This window comes from Equus asinus, chromosome 10, assembly GCF_041296235.1.
Source record: "Equus asinus isolate D_3611 breed Donkey chromosome 10, EquAss-T2T_v2, whole genome shotgun sequence".
Lineage (NCBI taxonomy): Eukaryota > Metazoa > Chordata > Mammalia > Perissodactyla > Equidae > Equus > Equus asinus.
The window spans coordinates 44692129-44713708 of NC_091799.1; the positions used below are offsets into that span (position 1 = coordinate 44692129).

Consider the following 21580-nt stretch of genomic DNA (forward strand, 5'->3'; position numbering starts at 1 on the left):
GTCTGTGTAAGGACACTCTATGGTGTTCCCACAACGACAACATTGCCTAACGGTGCATTTCTCAGAATGTATCCTGGTTGTTAAGCAACGCATGACTGTTTTCTCTTGAGAGATTCAAATTAGCTGGAGGACACTGACATTTGGGAATAGTTTTTAGATGAGCATCTCAGAATACAAGACACATTCTGAATGAGGTCATTCAGCACTGCCATAGTGGTTTCCCAGCCTTCTGGCCAACGTCAGGCGCATGTCCCTGTCACACAGGTCCCAAGAAACACATACGCAGCCATTCATAGACCAACAGATTTAATATTAGATTGCAGTTTCCAGTGATGCAGAATACAGCTGCAGTCGTGGTTCAAGGAGAAGCTGAGTCGGGATGGCTGTCCCTGCAGAATGGTGCTGCTCCTGGGCCCATGTGCAGCCTCAGTAGACACTCTTGCATGGTGGTGGGGCCCTGGCTCCACCTCTCGTTACCCTGTACTGCCCAGGTCATTACAGTTCAGTGTGCAAGACTTTCCATTTCATCAAAAGCCTCTGCTCGGTGCTCTGTAGCCTCGTCTGTGCTCATCGGCTCTTTGGCCTGTCCTTTATCATAAGATTTGCCGAGTCACTTATGAAGATAATTCCCCAAGCAACAGAAATACTAGTTTAACTGGCACTGTGGTATATTAAAAGGCACAAGGGCATTGTGGCTTAACGTTTTTGCCAGATCCTAAGAGAACCACATGATGTTAAAGGGATCCAGCAGAAACACCAAAATTACATTTTCAGAATAATTATCTAGGGATGGTTTGGCCAGGGTTTCCTAATGCTTTCATGTCTGGATTTTCTTCACCATGGGCCTTCAGAGGCTTAATTTACAGGCATGAGATCAGCAGTGTCTTGTCTAGTAAGTGATGCAAAAGGTAGTTGAGGTCTATAAGCATAGCCATGGTGGACTAGAAATTTCTCTCTCTAGTGTTTTACCTCACATAAGCCGTTGGCCCACTGTGCAATACAGAAAGGTGTTTTCAAGTATTTGGCCATAGGTTTTCACATCTATCATAAGGTTGGCATTCAATAAAGAAAAAATTCTGACTCCAGTGTGTAAATAAATCCCAGATATTCATAAAGAACACTCAGGGAAATGTTTGTTGCCTGGGATTGGTAAAGAAAGGACGGTTTTTGAAATTTGAAATTTCACCATTGGCTTTTTCTACCATTTTCTCATATCCGGCAAAAGGAACCTCATGTTCCTTGATTCCAGGCAGAGCTCTGTGGCTTCAGTCTGTCTGTCTTTCTTGAGGGAAAAAATTGTGTTCTTGATCCAGTAATCAATTTGGCAGCTTTTATCTTGAGGTTCTTAAAATTTAAAAGAGGGTTAATAAAGAATGATCATCTGTTTGCTGAGTAGCTAAGATCAAATGTGTAATAAAATATTTTATAATCTTCTAAACCATGCGGAAGAGCGTGCTGCTTGCCGTGTGTTACACGCTGTGCGTGCACCTGAAACACCACACAGCGAGGCCACCGACACTGGGCTCCCGGGCTTGAGTCACTGCTGCCACAGCATCGTCCTCAGTGAGATCTGCCGGTTCGGGGCTTCTTAGTTTTTAAATAATAACCAGACTGAACTTCTGTGACTAAAGAAAAACTTCACATTAACCATAGTTTATAAAATTTTCAACTACAACCACTAGTTAACCTAAAACCTTAGTGCATAAAGATTTTGTGCCGGCGTTTTGCCTTCTGGTTCCCACGGCAGAGCACAGATGATGGGTAGAGCGGTCCAGTTCCGAGGCGTGGGCCACTCCGCCACACCTAGACGCCGCTCCGGCACTTGGGAATGATGGGCCCGGTCAGGTCCGCGAGCCGCCTCTTCCTCACTGGAAAGGAACGAGAGAAGGCGTAAGCCACTTGTCCCCGGGCGCGGGGCCACGCTGGCTCTGGGGCAGCGCCGTGAAGCGGCTCGCTCCCTTTCTGGTTAGGAAAGTCTGAAGTCTGTTGTTTTTAAAGGACAGTTGGTCAGTGTTCCTGAGGAGGGTCTGTGACAGCGTGGACTCGTTCATAATTGCTTCTAAGTCGCTGGCCACACAGGTATAAAACCTGCTTCATCCAGCTGCACAGCCTGCCTTTGTGTGCAGAGCCCCTGCACTTGAAGATCCTTCCTCTAGGGTCTTAACCTGCTGGAAGCGTGTCCCCCGCTCTTTCTCAGAGCTCCTGGCCTGCCTCCTGCCTATGTAAACAACTTTCCACCCTGAAGATGACCCTGCGTTGTCTGTCCCCTACAGTTAACCCTGATGCTTTCCCAGGGGCAAGATGATACAAGCTCAAACACTGTTCACAGAACAAAGTAGCTAAAGGCCGTAAAGAGGAAGGCACCAGCTGGGAGGCTGCAGGCTGGAGTCATTCGCTTATGGGATGACTGAGGATGTGGGGAGTCCCTTTGTTATAACAAGCAGGAGTGTTGTGAAACGAATTGTAGCATCTGCAGATGAAGACCAAGCAGCAAGCTAGATGAGCCACAAGAAAAAGAAAGGTCAGAGAAGTCTGTAGAGCCAATAGGTGGCAGTCAAGGAGGCTGCTGGTGTGGCCGAGAGAAGGCTGTTGCCCAGAGGAAGAGTCTGTCTATACCTAGGGATCGTCCAGTTCCCGAGCTGAGCCGGGAGACCTCAGATCAGCGCATAGGAGCTGCAACAAGAACCGAAGTGGCTTGTGCGTGGCCCTGAGCACACAAAGCAGAACCACCAGAAGGTGTGTTACTTGGGATGTGGCTGGGAGCTGGGGGCTAGGAACGTGGGGGCACACAGGTCGCCCAGTCTGGGGCCTAGAGTTGAGCTGTGCAAGCGTTCCCAGCCAGACAGCCCTCATTCTGCCCCTTTTACACTCGACACCTAGTAGACCCCTGCTGTGATTCTGAATGTCAGTGTTGTCATTCCTACGTTGTAGATGACGAAAGAACAGCAGAGGGTGCATTTCCCGCTCAGAGCAATAAAGCCGGTACCAGACAGAGCCAAGGTTTGTGACTCATCTTGAGCCTCAGCCCAGCGCCTCCCTCAGTACAGTCAGCCCCGTCTATGTAGGGTTTACGTAGCCACATCTCTCATCTGATTCTCACAAGGAGGAGTAGCTCCTTTCCCCTGGAGAAGCAAAGAACCAGGGTCCCTGAGAGATAGGGGCAGAACCAGGACTGGAACCTGAGTCACTCAATGGGAGGCACTCAAGCTACTAATATGGCAAGAGGATGGCTTGTGGGGTGTCAAGAGGTGAGTCTGGCAGGGCCTCACTGAGAGGGGAAGCAGAGCGCACAGACTCTGGGGCTGGACTGCAGTTCAAATCCCACTGATGCCGCGGACTGCGGGTGCCTTGACCTGCTCCTCTTGGCCTCGGCTTCCTTACTCTAGAATGGGGGTCATAATAACAGCAGCTGTTAATAATAACCCCGGTGCTGGGAGCCTCACAGGAGTCAGTAGAATGGGAGGTGTTTAGAGCAGGGCCTGGCACACGGTGGGCACCAGGGAAGTGTCAGCTCTGATTAGTAAGGGACTCGTGAGCCACGTCAAGGAGTTTAACCCCAGAGCAGTGAGAGCCCAGAGAAGGTTCTAAGTGAAAGCACTGTGTGAGCCACCCGCCCTGGAGGAGCTGGGCCAAGGCAGTTGCAGGATGCCAGGCGACTGTGATGAGTGCTTGACATGAGGCCGGCAGTGCGCCAGTGAGGAGGCCACTGGCTGGGGTGGGGCCACCAGAGAGAGGCCCAGGTTTCCGGCTTGAGTGGCTGTGAGGAAGGTAGTGCCCTGTCCTGAGATGGTTTTGGGGGAAGATGAAGAAACTGACGGGCTGTGCTGGGTCTGCGGTGCTTGATGGAAAGTGCTTCCTTGACCATACAGTGAAACAGTGACTCCCAGGAAGGGACGTTTTCTGCGTTTAAACACGTTACTCCCCCTCCCCACCCCACCCCTACACATACAGCTGTCTTAACTTGGAGGCTGCAATTCAGATTTCATTAAGTGGGAGAGCTTCAGTGGCAGATTTACAGGACCTGAAAGCCAGGCTTAGCCTGGCTCTCAGCTATAAATAGTGGGGAGATAGGAGTCATGCAAGGTATCACCGTGGGAAAACGTAGATGGCGATACACGGCTCCTCCCTGACACCCACCACGCCTTGGTGCCCTGCTCTCTCCCACAGACCACTGTCCAGAGCCTGGTGCACAGGGTGGGAAGGACCAAAGGCACGCCAGTCAGGATGGGCCCCAGGCAGACACCTGTCTGCAGAGGCACTGGCTGACCCATGGCCTTGGGGACTAAATGTCCCCCAAGGAGGAGCCCACCCGCCTCGCAGTCAGCAAAGCCCAGGCACCGCCGAGGCCTGGCCAGGAGCCAGGACAGAGGCAGGTCACTGGAGAGGCCTGCTCCCTTCTGCTCAGTGCTCCCTGTGCCGGGGCTGCACAGCCGACACCGCTAACAACCACAGCGGATGGCCAGGGCCGGCAGCAGGCTTTATGATGAAAACATTCGGCTGGAAAATAGGGAAGCCTGTCTGCTTCATCGGAGTGTTGAGAGCAGGGTGAAAATACTCTGTCGAAAAGAAAACCGAGATTTCTCTTTTGCAGGAGGAAGCTGAAGCACTATCAGAATCAGAAGGGTTTCTTTTACAAAAATTAGCCGTTGGGCACAAATTTGTTTTTAGAGCCGGAAATCCTACTTCACCAACTAGCACTCTGAATGTTGTGTATAATCACTTAGACAATTCTGCTCTAATTCCTTCTGTGGGATGCCCCAAGGGAGCAGCTGCACACAGTCCCCTGGGTAACCCAGAGGCCCATTTTCATTTCCTGTCATCCTTGTGCAGGAAACTGTCATGGTCCCATTTCCCACCTGCTCTCATCACCAAACTCCTGAGCTTGGTGTTAAAGGCCTTTGGCTCACAGCTTCCCCACATGTACCCAGCCCCAGTCTTGTGAACACCCCGTACAGCTGTCGATTGTCCTGCCTTTGCTCCTGCTGTTCCCTCTGCGTGGCATGCCCTTCCCTCCCTTCTCTGAGAGCTCCTATTTTTCCTTCTAGGTCTAACCCCATATGACAGTTCCTCAGTCCTTTTAGACCTTTCTGTCTCACCTATCCTGCCTCCTGGCTCCTACCGCCCTGCCTTTGCCTGTGCTAGGACCCCAACCTCCTGACCTCCCCCACAACCTTGCTCTTCCTTCCAAGGCTGGCTGAAGGCCCACTCCAGCTTTGCTTAAAGGCCTCTGTCCTCACAGATCGCTTCCTCTGTTCTGATACGTCGGTAGGCATTCTTGAATTTTTCAGCATGTCTTTAAGTCTTTCTTCCCTTAAAAGGTTGTAAAGGTTCTTGAGTCAGGGAATTATCCTTTCTGCTACCCTTTTTGTCACCTAGCACAGTGCTGGGCATGTGAAAGTTGCTTCAGAAGTGCTTGCTGTGATTAACAACTGGAGTGACTTGACAGAGCCGCTGCCTCAAAGGGCAGCCCGGGCTTCAGCTTCTCCGTACGGGGACTGGAGGGATGGGCCTGAAGTTCCTTCCAGCTCGGGCTTCTCAGGGCCTGCCATAACCTCAGCAGGTCATTGGTGATAGGAGTCAGGCCTGGATTTGGGAATCACAGGTTCTCAGGACTGGGAGAGTCCTCAAGAGCCATTTTCTCCAACCTCCAGCTGATTCCATTGTCCCTCCCTGTAGCACCCCTGACCTCTGGTCATCTGGAACCTCTGTTCCCAGAAAAAAGACCTCCAGACCATCTCGCCAATGGAAGGCAAAAGCTGGGTTAGCTCTGAGATAGGCGCTAAGGGGCACACAGAAGCTTAGTCTAAGCTAGGAGAAGAAACCGTGAGGCTGCTGCATAGCAGAGCGGAACTCAAGGCTTGTAAGTGCTGGTGCTGAGGCCAGATCGCAGCTGGACCGGCAGAGCTTCGGTTGCTGGCCTTCAGTGCAGAATCACCTCTGTCACACCATCATAATTAGGATTCTTAGTTACTTGGGTTTGCTCTTATTTTATTTCAAATAAGGGCGCTTCAGATAAATCAGGACACCGGGCATGTTTTTGTTTGTTTGTTTGTTTTATGGACTTTTCTAGACCTGCGGCTCTAGAAAAAAGCAGCATCTGGAGAGAGCAATGAATGAACAGCCTCTGGGCTGTGATATCCCTAAGAGCAGACATCTGTATCTGCAACACAGGCCTTTGACAAATGTTGGTTGAATTGAGTAACTCAATCTAAAGAGTGTGTGTGTGTGTGCACGCGTGTGTGCATATGGCTCCATGGTTACCTACGCACAGGCTCCGTGTATATCTACCTTGTGCATGCACACCACACACTCATCTCCATTCATCCAGGCCTTCCGCGCAGTAACCAGGCCTCTCATCTATCAGCTAGACAGGGACACACCTGCACTTTGAGATGGACTTTAGTATGAAGCTCTTTGCATTTTATTCAGTGTTAGAAGCAAACAAACAAAAAACCCCGTGTAGAACAGGTTTGAATTTGATGAGAAACTCACTGAAGACATTGTCCTTTAGAAAACTGTTATTTCAAAATTCAATCTCAGAAAGCAGCTTTTTTTTTTTTAAACTCATTATGCTTCCTTCTCTTCTGTATGAGAATAATGTAACTTGATTTGTCTTCCTCCTGCCTTTGTTCTAGGAAATTCATGGCTAAATATAATGATCAATTATGTTACCATAGACCTACTCCTTTTCTTGTTTTTGTCCTATTTTCCTATAGCCTTATCAGACATACTCCTTTTTGGACACTCTAGCAAGTTCTTTTAGTAGCCAGCAGGAATACGCATAATCAGTAACCGCACCTAGAGCCTCAGAACCATTGGCGCCTGGAAGTCAGTCTATGACTGATGTCACGTTTCATTCACCTGAACTGTGTACCTGTTCGGAGTATGCTCATGAGAAAGATCGTGACATTTTCTTTCATTTTCTTTCTAGAAAAACATAAAGTACGCCTTTAACTGAGATTAAATTAATGTGACCTGTTTCACTTCACTGTGAAGTTGACATTTTCAACTTTTACCTTAAAAGCCATATGGAGTCTCCCAGACTTGGGGTTTGGGTCCTAGCGCTGGTTGGTGGCTTTGGGATCTGTGGCTAGAGTCAGCTTGTGATCTGGAGAGGACTCAGAGTTCAGAGGAGGGGCTTCAGAAGAGGACAGAGCCGGGGTGAGCTGTGCCCCGCCACATCTCATTTCACTCAGCTAACCCACTGAAGGTGTGCTCCGGGCGGCCCTGTGCTGAGCTGAGCTTTGCTGTGGGTGGGGGAGTGGGCTCAGCCTCAGCTCCTGCAGACAGGGTGCTCACAGCCTGGGGAGGAGATGAGGGGCCAACACGGGCAACAAGGAAATGTGGTCCCTGTGCGAATCAGGAGTCGGCTCGAAGAGCACTCCTGTGGAGCAGGCCTGGTGGAATTTTCCCTGCCACCCCAGGACAGGTGGGAAGGATGGCAGGCAGGTGGGAGGGAGCCCGTTCGCACTCACCAAGGTCGTTGTTGTTCATCATTGCGTTGGACGCCCGCAGCCGGGGCCCCTGCTGGGTGAAGTGGTAGCCGAATTTGAGAAGCGTTGCGTTTTTTTCCAACATACTCACGATCTCCATTTCCACTTTGTTGCCCAGGGGCTGGCTCTTTGATCAAGAAAAGAACAATAATCACCACTCCTTCCACTCGTGCAGGACCTAAACCTCTGTACACCCAGAAACCCTGAGTGGTGGGCGGGATCTTAACGCCCCCTCCCAGAGCAGGGAAATGCAAGTTTGGAGAAGGTGAAGGGTCACACAGACAGGAGTGAATGAGCTGGGATTCAAATCCGGGGCTGCTGGATGCCAAGAACAGATCTTTCCACTGCCCCACAGCAGCCTTCCTAGAATATCTGGACAGGAAGGACCTTCAATCCATCGAGTCTCAAAGAGATTTAAAAATCCTACCACCCAGGCTACACCCCATACTGATCACATCAGACTCGCTGGGAGTGAGACTCAGGTGCCTGCAGTTTTAAAACTCTCCAGGTGATTCCAGTGTACAGCCAGGCTTGATAACCTGTCATGTAAACTAACTCTTCAATTCACCAGTGAAGAAACTGAGGCCCAGAGAGGGCAAAGGACGTGCCCGAGGTCACACAGTAGGTTGGGAATGCCAGACTTAGCTTCCTAAAACTACTCGGATCATGTCAGCTCCTATCCCAAAACTTACAGTGAGTCTCCTGACAAAGATAAAAAGAAAAGGAAAACCCACAGCAGACAGTGTTGGGAAGGATGTGATGAGAATGTTCTCAGTCTCGTTTATAATAGTGAGAAAAAGGGAAACAACCTAAACATTGACCAAAAGGGAGTTGCTCAAAAGAGTGCCAGTTCAGCCTCACAATACAACACAGGTGGCTGCGAAACGATGATGCAGATCTTTGGTTGCAGGCCTGGAAAGACGGCCATGAAATGAGACTGAGTAGAGAAAAAGCCTAGTTACAAAGCAGGTCATGTTTATGTAAAGTTGCCTCCATTTTCCATACACACATATCCGCACTGAAAAGGCCTGGGAGTGTACGGCGGTGGCGGGACCTAGGAACTTTGTTTCCTTCTTTATATCGTATTGTTTGAGTTTTCTGTTGCCATAAGCTAATGAAAGATAGACATAATCTCAAAGAGGTTTGAAAAGACAGAGAAGGCAAGCACCCATCATTCTTAATGGCTAAAGACTTCCCCCCTCAGAACAGGAGCGAGACAAGGATGTTAGTTGTCACCAGCATTGTCCTGGAGGCCCAATTCAGGATAACTGAGCAAGACAAAGAAGTGCAAGCCATCCACATTGGAAAGGAGGAAGCAAAACTATTGCTATTTGCAGATGACACAATACTGAATCTAGAAAATCCTGAGGAATCCACAAAAAACTATTAGAGCTAATAAATGATTTCAGCAAGATTGCAAGGTATAAAAGTCAATATACAAAACTCAGCTGTATTTCTATATACTAGTAACAAACAATCCAAAAATAAGATTAAGAAAATAATTCCATTTACAATAACACAAAAAATACCTAGGAATAAATTTAATAAAGGAAGTAAAGACTTGTACAGTGAAACCTACAAGACAGCATTGTCCATTAAAGAAGACCTAATAAAAGTAAAAACATCCCGTATTCATGGATGAGAAGACAATATTGCTAAGATGGCAATACTCCCGAATGGATCTAAAGAAGACGAAAACAGAAACACGCGCTCCTCCGCGGCCCCCCACGGCCAACAGCTGCCGCTGGATATGAAGAGCTTACTGTGTCTTGTGCCCACCTTGGAGGCTCTCGGATCATTCCCTCAACAACCCCACAGGATAAGCCTGCCTCTTCCCCAGCCTGGCCCTCCAGGCCCTGCACCGTTTAGTCCTCTCCGTCCTTCCCTCTCTCAGTCCTTACTCATCTGTTTACCCCGGGAGTAACATGGTACCTGGTGCAGGCGGAGAGCTCCTTCCAAAGGCTCACGTGCCCTCCTGCCTCCACGTGGAATGCCCCTACCCTCCTGTACCCACTGGTTGATGCACCCCTGATGCTTTAATACCCATTGCAAATGCCCCCTCCTTACCGAGACCCTTCCTCATTCCCCACACCTGGAAACGATCTTTCCCCCTCTCCACCCTCTAGTGGCGCATTGTCTGTTCCTCTCTACTCCTGGCTCGGTCCATCTGCCTTATTGGGTCACCTGCCTCCATATCTGTCTCTCCAACAGACCTGGGTTGTTCCGTGCACCAGCCACTAGCCACACACATGGGGCTCTTTAACTTAAAAAGTTTTTAAATTGAGGTATAATTGACATATAGCATTATATTTCAGGTGTACAACATAATGATTGGATATTTGTATACATTGTGAAATGATCACCACAGTAAGTCTGGTTAACATCCGTCACCATACAGAGTTGCAAAAAAATTGTTTTTCTTGTGATGAAGACTTTTAAGATTTACTCTCTTAGCAACTTTCAAATTGCAATACAGTATTATTAACTATAGTCGCCATGCTGTACCTCACATTCTCATGACTTATTTATTTTATAACTGAAAGTTTGTATCTTTTGACCCCATTTGCTCATTTCACCCACCCCTCACCCCCACCTCTGGCAACGACCAATCTGTTTTCTGTCTTTACAAGCTTGGTTTTTTTTGTTTTGTTTTTTTCAGATTCCACATACAGGTGAGATCATACGGTATTTATCTTTTTCTGTCTGACTTATTTCACTTAGCATAATGCCCTCAAAGGCCATTCACGTTGTCACAAATGGCAAGATTTCATTCTTTTTTTATGGCTGAATAATATTCCTGAATATGGCTGTATAATATAATAATAATTATATATATACACCACATCTTCTTTATCCATTCACCCATCGATGGACACTTAGGTTGCTTCCAGGTCTTGGCTGTTGTAAATAACGTTGCAATGAACAAAGGGGTGCAGATATCTTTTCAAATTAGTGTTTTCGTTTTCTTCAGATAACTACCTAGCAGTGGAATTGCTGGATCATCTGGTATTTCTATTTTTAATTTTTTGAGAAATGTCCATACTGTTTTCCATAGTGGCTGCACCAATTTACATTCCCACCAACTGTGCACGAGGGTTCCCTTTTCTCCACATCCTCACCAATCCTTGTTATTTCTCGTCTTTTTGATAACAGCCATTCTAACAGGTGTGAAGTGATATCTCCTTGTGGCTGATCTGCATTTTCCCGACGATTAGTGATGCTGAGCATCTTTTCATGTGCCTGTTGGCCGTCTGTATGTCTTCTTTGGACAAATGTCTACTTATCCTCTGCCCATTTTTTAATTGAATTGTTTGGGTTTTTTAAACTTTAAATAATTAAAATTAAATAAAACTGAAAATTGAGTTCCTCAGTTGCACTGGCCACATTTCAAGTGTATAATAGCCACTGGCTAGTGGCTACCACATTGGTCAGCGCAGCTATAGACCATTTCCGTCACTGCAGAAAGCTCTGTTGAGCCCTTGGATAGCACATCAGACCCAGTGCCTCTAGGTCAAAGTCAAGGAAAGAACTGAATGGAGGAAACGGGAGCATGTTTGGTGCACAGCAACACGGGAGGGGTGGGAAGACAGCACCCAGCATCCAAAAGGACAAGCCTGGAACTGCAGGTGGGACTGCTGCTGGTGAACTCCTCCCAGGTACTCTTGAGTTCACCAGAGCTCATCTGAGTTCAGACAGGGCTGGGAATGCCCACTGAGGCAGGCAGAGGGACGCTGGTGACACACCACCAGCCCATCTGGCTAGGCTCCTGAAAGTGCTGGGAAGAGCTCAGGCCTGTCCTCAGAGGACTCAGCACAGCCCTGGGCTCTGGCTGACTTGGCTGGGCAGACGGTACAGAGACCATGTGAGGCCCCAAGAAGGATCTGGCAGGTCCCCCATCCACCCCTCTTAGCAAGAAGCTTGACCTCTCCTTGAGGTCACTCGCTGGGAAAGCTCTGCTGGAACTCAGGGCGGATCAGCATCAGAAAGCACCTGTCTCTTCTGAGCGGAGGGGCTGCCAACGACTGCGAGGCTGCTTCTGCAAAGCTGACACTTCACGCTGCTCAGTCAGGGTACAACGACCCCAGGGCAAACTGCCCCCTTTTAACCTCCCTACATCCTGGGAGGGGGCAAGGCAGGCAGAAACTGGCTCCTCCATCTTAGAGATGAATCCTGAGCCCGTGTAGAGATGGAAGCTGGACTATGCTCCCTCCACTAATGACACAGCCAAGGCTTGACCCTGACCTGGGGCCGGAAGACCTTCAGAGGACCCGCTAGGCCCACATTCTCACACGAGCGTCCAGCGTCCCTGAGATACATGCAGATGAGTCCGGGTGTGTGCGAGAGGATACAGGGTTCTATTAGACAATTGTGGCCAGGCTTCCTGGTGTGTTAATCTTGGACCCAAACCATTATTTTTACATTAAAGAGTAAAATAGAAAAAGTGCATACATCTTAAGTTGCTTCATCCTTGCTCATGCTCAGGCCCTGCCTTTCTCTAGGGACTCTGGGACCAGAAGGCCTCAATCACTTCACAGACGGGAGACGAGGCCGTGAGGACAGAGTCAGGACTAAAACTCTGGTCTCTGACTTGTTTTCAAATACTTATTATTTAGTGATTACTGTGTGCCAGGCAATGTCATAAGCAGTTTACGTAAGCGAGCTCATTTTCTCCTCCCCAGAAACCAATGCGATGTGTACTGTTATTACAACTTTCATCTTACAGGCAAGGAAGTGAAGAACAGAAGTATGGAGAACTTTTCCCCAAATCACTGAGCTGGTCAGCTGCAGGCGTCTGCTCTGGAGTCTGTGCTGGCTCTCGCCTCACTTGGCTGCCTCGGGGAGAGCTCAGAGGGCAGGAGGAGGGCTGTGGAGAGCAGTTCCCCGGGCGGACAGAGTTGGGCCCAGCGTGGAGGATCGCGACCTAACCACTGACAGAGTCGCACATGGAGGGACTGCCTGGCGAGGTGGTAGACAGCCCGCCCCTGGAGGCGTGCAAACAGGGCGGACTGTGTCTTGTGAGGGTCTCCTAGATGTCACCACGAATGGGGAAGGCTGGGGCTCCGTGACCTTAAGGCCTGTGGGGCCTGTGTTCGTGAGTCTATGAATAGCTTGCTTGGATGGCATAAAAAATCAGGAGACGACCTCACCAGTGGGTGAAGGCAACTAGGAGCCCCGTGGGGAGAGACCAGGACTGGCAACAACAGACTCTGGGAGACGGGGTCACGGGAGAACTCTTGCCCTCTTCAGATTTGCTTAAGAATTAAATAAATCACTTGTGAATAAATATAATCACATTGTTAAAAATTAGAATAATACTAAAGCAGATTGAGTAAAATGAAGGCAGACCTTCATCTCATTTATCCCCAATCCTACCCCCTTCCCACAGAGGTAACCCCCATGGCCAATGGGGTTTGTTCCTATGGATTTTTTCTATGAAGTACATAACAAAAATATATAGATTTTTCTTATTTTTGATTTTTTTCTTTAAATGGATTCATACTCTACTTATTGTTGTGCAACTTGCCTTTTCATTTACTATTTTCTGGAGGTCTTCCTCACCAGTCCCTGGAGAACCAGCTCCCATAACAGGGCTGCCCTGGTGTAGACGGACATTTAGCTTGCTTCCATCTTTCCTGGTTACAAACACTGCGGCACCGGGATCCGCAGGGGACAGAGGAGTGTTCTTTCAGGTTGGACATGAGCGATAGAATTGCTGGGTTGAAAGACAGGCACATTTTGAATTAAAATCATGACCGTTGTGCTGTCACAAATGATAAAAACGCTGAGGTGCCCTTCAGCAGTGTATGACAGCTCTTGTGTCCTCACCCCTTGACCGTGACCACGTATTATCAATCTGACGAGAAGATGATCAGATCCACTATGTAATGAAGTGGCCAACTAACGACTCGGGTGGAATCGAGCTGTGACCTGGAGCTGGCGGCTCTGAGACCCCCATGCTGGCCAGAGGCACCATGGGCATCAAGCAGCTCACTTTGTACTTCTGATGGGGCCAATCGTGGCCTTTTCTATATAATCCAGAAGATATGGACAACTGGGAATACTTGGAAAAACAACAGAAAGGAGCCCTGGGAATTCTCTAGTCCAACTTGAGCCCCAAACCCTGGCAGGTATTAAAACTCCCTCCATATCACAGCTGCCAAATCATTCTGTTCTCTCACACCCCCTCAGTGTGGGAGTGCACCACCCTCTCAGGCAGCCTGGTCCATCCTTGGGGAGCCCTGCTGGTGAGAAAGGTCTTTCTGGCTAAACTGCAGCAACAGAAAATAATATAGATGGTTGTCACTCTGGTGATTTTAAAATATGTCTGCAAATTGTTTGATACTCCTCCCTTCAAAAGGTAGCGCTAATTCCCCTCCCATGAGTGTGGTTGTGCATAGTGACTCACGTCTAACAGACAGACATGGCAGAAAGGACATAAAAAGCATTTGTGGCTTTCTTCTTTCTCTGCCTTGTGTCACTGGCTCTGGGAGAAGTTAGCCGCCATATAGCAAGGACACTCAAGCAGCCCCATGGAGAGATCCACATGGCAGGGGGCTGAGACCTCTTGCCAACAGCCATGGAGGGAGCCGTCTCAGAAGCAGTTCCTCCAGCCCTGGTCAGCCCTTCAGACTGCGCCTTGACACAGTATCATCCGGGATCTTGGGCTAGAACCACACAGCCAAACTGCTCCCGGACTCCTTACTCTCAGAAACTGGGAGCTAATACATGTTCATTGTTGTTTTAAGCTGCTAAGTGTTGGGGAGTAATTTGTCACACAGCTATAGGTAACTGATACACTCACAATGTTGAGCTAAAAAAGCCAGACACAAAAGAGCAGATGCACGTGACGCCATTTATATGAAGTTTAAGAACAGGCAAGACTCATCTATGGTGATGGAAATCAGGATATGATTGTATTTGGAGGGTATTTATTGGGAGGGGGACGAGGGAGCCTGCTGGGGTGCTGGAAATGTTCTAGATCTTGATCTTGGTGATGATCCAGGTGTATAGATGTGTGTCAGTCCATTGAGCTGTCCCCTTAAGATGGATTTGCTTCACTGCCTGTAAGTTGCACTTCAATAACAGGAAACATAAGGGAGGATTGGAGGGAGGGAAAAAGCTGTTCCGGGTGTGAGCTAGACTCTCAGAGGTCAGCCCTCCCCACCTCACCCTTCCACCACCAAGCAATCGAAACGTCACCTCCCCGTTGAGAGAAGACCAATGCCAGGTACCGATTAAGGGATCAACACATCAAACCCTCCCACAACCCTATCAGGTGAGCATGAGTCTTATTGCCATTTTAGAGGTGAGAAAACTGAGGCCCGGCTCCATGAAGGGCCTTTCCCCCGTTACACAGTGGGAATACGGCGGAGCTGGGGCTTGGCTGGGACTGGATCCCTTGTTTGACTTCAAGGGTCAGAGACTTGAAGACAGGCCATCCCTGAGTTGGTCTGTCTCCTGTCTGGGACGGCCTCCAGGGGACCTGACACCTGTGAGGTGGGTGTGGTCACAAATACTTATTCTGATCCATTCTGATCGGCACAGGAAGAGGCTTAATCTACATCATATCTTTTTCTCTCTCGTCCACTGACTTCACCTCATTTTTCCCTGAGAAGCGAGGTCAGTGGAAGTACACAATTGGCCTTTAGTGGAAGCGACAGTGATGTATGCCTGCCCTCTCACGGAAGCTGACTATTTCCAGGCTGAATTACTTCAATATGCCACAGGGCTACAGACACAAACGTTATGCACGGACCAAGAGCTGCTGCTTAGAAGCTAAATGGATAAGGAACAAAACAGAGAGCATGATTGATCAAAAGTCTTGCTCTCTGGGTTTTCAAGAGTGTGTTTTCCTGATATCTTGCAAAATCAAAAATCATGTTCAGCCTGATTAGAAAACAAACGTTAGGAGCGAGCCCTGATGGCCCAGTGGTAAAGTTCAGTGTGCTCCGCCGCTGCGGCAGCCCGGGTTCGTTTCCTGGGCGCAGAACCACACCACCCATCTGTCAGCAGCCAAGAGGTGGTGCCGGCTCACATACAAGAACTAGAAGGACCTACAACTAGAATGTACAACCATGTGCTGGGGCTTTGGGGAGGGAAAAAAAAGAGGTAGATTGGCAACAGACGTTAGCTCAGGGCAAATCTTTCCCAGCAAAAGAAAAAAAAAGCTAGCCAGCTGCCGTGAGCGTGTAATCTAAAATGAAGGGAGTGTTGCCCTGCGTGAAAGCCTTTGGGATCCTACCCCAGCGTAGCTTTTGTTTTCTTTCTAAACTAATGTCTACTAGGAAAATAATCCCACCTGGAAAAACGAGAAAACATAATTCACTTCCTTTAGCTTCTCTTCAAAATATTAAGCACATCCTCACTGTCAAATACTGGAATGAAACAGAAGAAATCCAGCCAGTGTCCACCAGACCTTGCACCACCACTGGGCTACGGCCTGCTTGGGATGGACGGGGCCTGCAGGCACCCCGTCTGTCTGCCTGCTCCCTGGGGCATCCATTATATCCGTCCATAAATGCAACTCTCTGAAAGCCAGGACGCCTCAGCTCCAACCCAGCTCTGGCGCTTGATCTGTGATCTCGGGCGCGTGCCATCCCTTCTCTGACCCTCAGTTTCCCCACCTGTGAAAGGCGGGGGGACTGGACGTTTTCTCAGCACCCTCAGCTCTCGATCAGGGTCCCCTGCCCCCTCCCACCTTCCCTGCCATCTCGGGGCAACTTCAGGTGACAACAGAACATTGCTTGGAGATAAAGAGAAACTGATTGAGTAAACAAACAGCCCCGAGTCCTGGTTACCAAATTTGTGTCCAGAGCCAGCCTGCGAGGCTCCGAGGCTCTGTGTGGAGCCTGGTAGAGCTCCTCAAGGCCCTTTCTTTGGCCGTATAAGGAAGAAGGAAGACAGACGCCCACTGACACGGGTTCCAGGCGCGAGGGCTGAGGAGAGCGCTGTGGCCTCTGAAGCCCTCGCTGACTAACCAAGAACGAAGAATAAATCAGATGCCACTCACCACCTCCTCTTTGTCACCTTCCCCAGAGCCCAGGGCTGGGCACCCAAAGAGAGGGAGTGGGCTGTGCTCAAGCCTTGGGGACGCACTGTGAGAGGTGCAGGTGGCCGTCCCCTGAGCCTGGGCGGGCAGCCCCCCTCCCCAGCCCTGCCTCAGCCCTGCCCCCTGCCCCCGCCAGGCCCTGTCCAGTCCCCACACCCCAGGCACGCAGGAGCATCCCCACAGCCCCCTGCTCCTGGGGTCATAGCCCCCCGCTGGTCTCCCTGATGCCCTCTCCATGCCACCAATCCTCTCCCAGCCAGCCAGGAGCCATCTTCCCAGAGCACAACTCTGATTGGTGCAGACAACAGCCACAGCCCACCTTCCCTCAGCCTGCCCACTCGGAGCCCTTTGGCCTCCCAATTCCCCTCTCTGGCTTTCCCCTGGGGGTACCATTAGTCCAGTCTGGATGGGCTCCACGGCTTTCTCCTCTCCTTCTTTGTTCACGTGGTTGCCTGCACTTGGGATGCCTCGGCCTCCACTTCACCCTGTGAGACGCTGTCCAGCCTATGGGTTTATCTCAAGCTCCACCACCTCCAAGAAGCCCTCCCTGATGGCTGCTCCCAGCCGAGATAGCTCTCTTCAGTGGATCTCATGGTCGCTGTCTGCGGCTTGCTGGAGCACCTGTTCAATGGTCATTTCTACCCTTGTCTGTCTTCCCATCCAGTGTGGAATTCCTGGAGGGCAGAGCCGGAGCCTCATTCACACACAGCGCCCAGCACGGCCGTGGCTGCAGCCGGCACTTGCCAGACACTGAAACGAACCAAAAGAGGCTCCTGGGCTGGGCAGGGGGTGGCCCGTGCTCTGTCCTCACCCCAAGGGCAGGGAGAGCTGGGAGAAGCCAAGCGAGGCCCACGGGCAGCTCAGGCAGGCTCCGCGTGTGGGCTCGGGCCTTCTTCTGCCACTTGCCCTCTGCGAGAGCTGGGGCAGGGGCCTCAGTTTCCTCAGCCACAGTGCGGCGGGGGGAGGGGTGGGGTGTGTCCCCCACCGATAGAGTCTCTGTGAGCACTGAATGAGACAACAGATACCCGGTCCCGGCTCAGGGAATGAACTCCTGGAGGAAAGCGTGGGTTCCCTCCCCCACCTCGGGTTGGTCATACAAGCAAACAACTTCAGGATTCACGTCTGCTCTCTCCTTGGAAGCAGAGATTCCTATTATCCCCATTTTACAAGTCAGGAACCTGAGGCTCAGGGAAGTGATTGTTCTGACCCCAGGGTGTTCAGCAAGGGTGAGGGTGATAGTCAGCACTGGCTCCATCTCTGGGCTCCGGGGGGACAGTGAGGGGGAGCGGGCAGCTCGCTCCCTGTCAGCTGCCAGCACAATGACCTGGGGCCAGTGCTCTGGGTCGTCCTTGGCCAATATTCTGCCCCGGGAGTCAGGTTTCAGCTGACTATGGGTAGAGCCTCACTCCCTGCCCGGCCAGGCTTGCAGTCACATGACCAGCCAATCCCAGGGCCTCGCCCAGGGCTTCTGCCCAGCCTGCTGTCTGCCTTTGTTCCATTAGCTGTGCCCCTTCTGCCTCCAATAAAGCAGGGTCAGCAATGGCCAATGGACACGGCATAAAGGGTGGGGTGGGGAGGGGCTGGGAATGGGTGATGCGGCAGCAAGGCCACTGGCATGTGAGAGATGCAAGGGGTCCCATGTAGCAAATTCACATGACAGGGCTGCTGCAGGCTAATGTGGCCTCTTTATATGAAATAGAAAAAAGTACCCTCTCTGGGTGAACAAAGCTCCACACCGAGGCTTGGAGAGTGAAATGTGGGTTAGATTTTGCCCCTGCCACCTCATTGTGCAGTGAACAACACGTACAACCATCCAGGGCAGCCCTGCTTACCAAGCAACACTGTAGGGCCAAGTTATGAGCTGGGCACTGGGATATGGAGATGACTCAGACTCAGCACCAGCTTCTGAGAATCTCACAGGGAAGCCAAGGTGCTAGGAGAACAAAGAGAGGGAGCACCTAACTCTCTCTAGGGGAGGCTTAGAGGAGCTATGGCACGCTGATGGGAGAAGGCAGCCGTATGCTGGTTCTCAAAAAAAAAAGGTTGGATTTGTAGTGTTTGCCAATGTCCATAGTGTAGGTACTGCCACTAGGGGAGATTTCAAGGTACCAAGATTCCATCACTGAAGGGGAGCTGGGAAGAGATGGGCACAGTCAGCTGGTTCTAGAACACCACTGGGGAGGGAGAAGCCTCAGCAGAATCCAGAGGAAGAGGAGGCTTTCTCAGGCAGAGAAGGGAGCAGACGCGGGGGGGGGGAGGTTCTGGAAGAGAGAAAAGTAAGAGCAGGGACGTAGAGGCAGGAAAGTAAGTAGGGAGCACGTTGTGAAGAGCTTTGAAGGGGTTGGGATTGGGAAGGGACTGCTGACGTCTTCTGGAGGCTGGTGATGCTTTAGTTCTTGACCTGGACAGGGACCCCACGCCTGGTGTGACGCGTTAAGCTGCACATTTAAGTTTTATGCACTTTGCTGTAGGTTTGTAATCTTTTACAATAAAGATAAAAGGTGCAGATAATCTCAACCAGAGATAACCACTGTTTTACAATTTTGTTATATTTCCTGCCTTTTCCCCCTTGCACATATTTATATAACCATTCAGCAAAAATTCTCATGTAGGGAAAAAAACCAAGTTCCCAACCCACAAACCATAAAGAAGAAGGCATTTTAACCTCGGAAGCAACGTGGTATAGAAGGAGTGTGGGTTTGGGGGTCAGAAAGGCCAGGATTCAAATGCGACCTCCTAAAGTGCTGAATGGTGACCCTGAGAAAGCTGCACGTCTCAGCCTCGCTGAGCCCTTCCCCCTTCTGTAAACTGAGACAGACGACACCCACATCCCGCAGGCCTGTGGGGAAGGTCAGAGAGGATGTGTGTAAGGTGCGCAGCACTGAGCCTGGCCCACAGTACACCCTCAACATGTGTAACACGCAAGATATTTTACACACAGGATGTCATTATTAGCATCATCTTAGAAAGTCAGAACTGAATGAGTTGCCCTGAAAATAAATGGCCGAGCCACAGATGTTCTAGAGAAACGATAACCCCATAAGGATAAAGACAAACTAGAGTTTTCCCAGGGAATCACCTTGATGGTAAAGAGACTCAAAAGCCCAGTGAGGGGTGGAGGGTGAGTGAAGAAAATGGGGATAGTTAGCCTACTTTCTAAGATCTGTGCCCCAGACGTGTCCCAACAAACAGGGCTTATAGGAAGCTGATTTCTACGGGCTATGAGGAAGGCTATTCTCACTAAGAATGGAAGGGGTCATCTTGGTAAGGAGTGAGCTCCCCATCACTAGGGGTGTACAAGCAGAAGCTGGAAGAGCGCTTGGTGGGGATGATGAAGAAGGAAGGAGAGCACGGCGGAAGGCGTGCACGGGATGGTCTTCGAGGTGCCTTAGAGCTGGGCTCCGGAGCTTTGACGTAACCCGCAGCACCTGCTCTGTCCGGCAGCACCCGCTCCGCGCTGCCGCACGCGGGGAAGTGCAGGATGGCGAGCGGCAGGAAGGGAAGGACACGCACAGGCCCCTGCCCTCACCTGGTTATCGATTTTCAGCTCCACCAGAGCAGTGTTGTACGGAAGAGCTTCCACCAGGCGCAGGATCCCGGCTCCGGAAATGAAGTTGGATTCCACGTTCAGCGTCTTCAACACCTTGTTCACCTTGAGCATCTCAGCAAGGGCCTTGAACCACAGGAGAAAAGTGGGGGCACCCATGAGTCACCCTGAACAAGGCGAGGCCCTCTTGGTCAAAGCTAAAACACTAAGGAGCCTTGCCGGGAGCCGGAGGCCCCTGTGCACATGCTGCTTGAGCCAGGGAGCAGGCGAGACAATTGCCGCAGCTTCCTTCACCAGGCACAACTCTGTGTCTCTCCTCCCCTCCAACCTGCCATGGCTCCCGAACCCCAACCGGAGATTCCATGCTTCTCGGCTGGCATCCAAAGCCTCTAGGCCCTGGCTCTCCTCCCTGCTCGACCTCAGCTCTCATGGCTCCTGTACTCTCAGCTTCTGTGCATGCCCGGGGCTCTCCCACAGCTTGCCCTGTGCTCATCCTGTCCCTACCACCTGGAACGCCCTTTCCTGTCTGCTTCACTCGTCCAAACCCTGCCCGTCCTTCAAGGCCATTCTCAAGGGCCTTTACTGATATCCCCAGCTAGCTGTGGCCTGCCCTCTTGAATTTATCCGTAACCTCCCTCGTGGAACTTGTATTCCTCTGTGTAGAGTTGTTTCTATACTGGTGTTGTCTCTGCCATCAGACTGTATGCTCTTGGTGGGATGAAAATGCGCCTTACTCATGCCATGGTGCCCTTAGTGCTCAGCACCTAGTAGGTCCCTGTCGCTGTTCCCTGAGTGACTAGCAGAGCCCAAACTCCCTATGCTCTCTCCACTTGTCTCTTCAGTTTCCCCGCTGGAATTCCGTGGAGTAGTCATTCTCTTTGTCTGAGCAGAAGAGAGCAAAGAGAGAAGCCTGGGACGCCGCTCCCCCGGGGAAGGGGCCAGGGCAAGGGGAGGCGACAAGCTCAGGTGGCCCCCAGCACGTTTTGGAGGAATTCAGCCAAGGGGTGTAGATGACAATCAGAGCCTCTGAAGGAAATGAGGTGATTAGCAGTTGATGGAAACAATGCGTCATGGAGGAAAGGAGACACCAGCAGCTGATGGGCCCCGGAGGTGTAATCCAGGGGTCCTGGTTGTCTGAAACGAGGCTTTGAGCCAGGAACGCCCTTCCTGCCACCCTTCTCTGCTTGCTGAAACCTTTGCGAGGCTCTGCTCCCAGGAAGCCTTGCTTGTTGAAATTGTCACTCCCTCCTCAGCTCCCCGACTTGTGTACCTCCAGGATGGCACGTCAGCCTTCTCTGTGACCCTGCATAGGTGGGACCCTCCTGATGGGAGGGACCCAGTGTGCCCTCTCCACAGCATCCCTCTTGCTCCTCAGGAAAGGCCTGGCCTGGTCTGACAGAATATGTAACAACCAGTCGGCAAGTGCACCAGGCCAATCCAAGTGGACACACCGGTGCCTGGGCAGGTCCTGGAGGCACGGCCGTGCCAGGT

General features: G+C 50.7%; 1 protein-coding gene across 4 annotated transcripts in view; it reads right to left on the reverse strand.

Moving 5' to 3' along the window:
• Window positions 1-289: 289 nt before the first annotated feature.
• The window catches only part of TMOD1 (tropomodulin 1), an 82320-nt gene continuing 61029 nt past the window's right edge, over window positions 290-21580 (reverse strand). For 2 of the 4 annotated variants that reach the window (XM_014859748.3, XM_044779166.2), the window contains 3 exons: window positions 20072-20215; window positions 7476-7620; window positions 290-1868 (listed from right to left, as the gene is read on the reverse strand). In XM_014859748.3, coding sequence (XP_014715234.1) covers window positions 1804-1868; window positions 7476-7620; window positions 20072-20215 — 354 coding nt within the window. In that variant the 3' untranslated portion in view covers window positions 290-1803. Of the gene's footprint in view, window positions 1869-7475; window positions 7621-14338; window positions 14568-20071; window positions 20216-21580 lie in introns of those variants that run through there. The other 2 variants (XM_070519150.1, XM_044779167.2) reach the window with 2 other exon arrangements.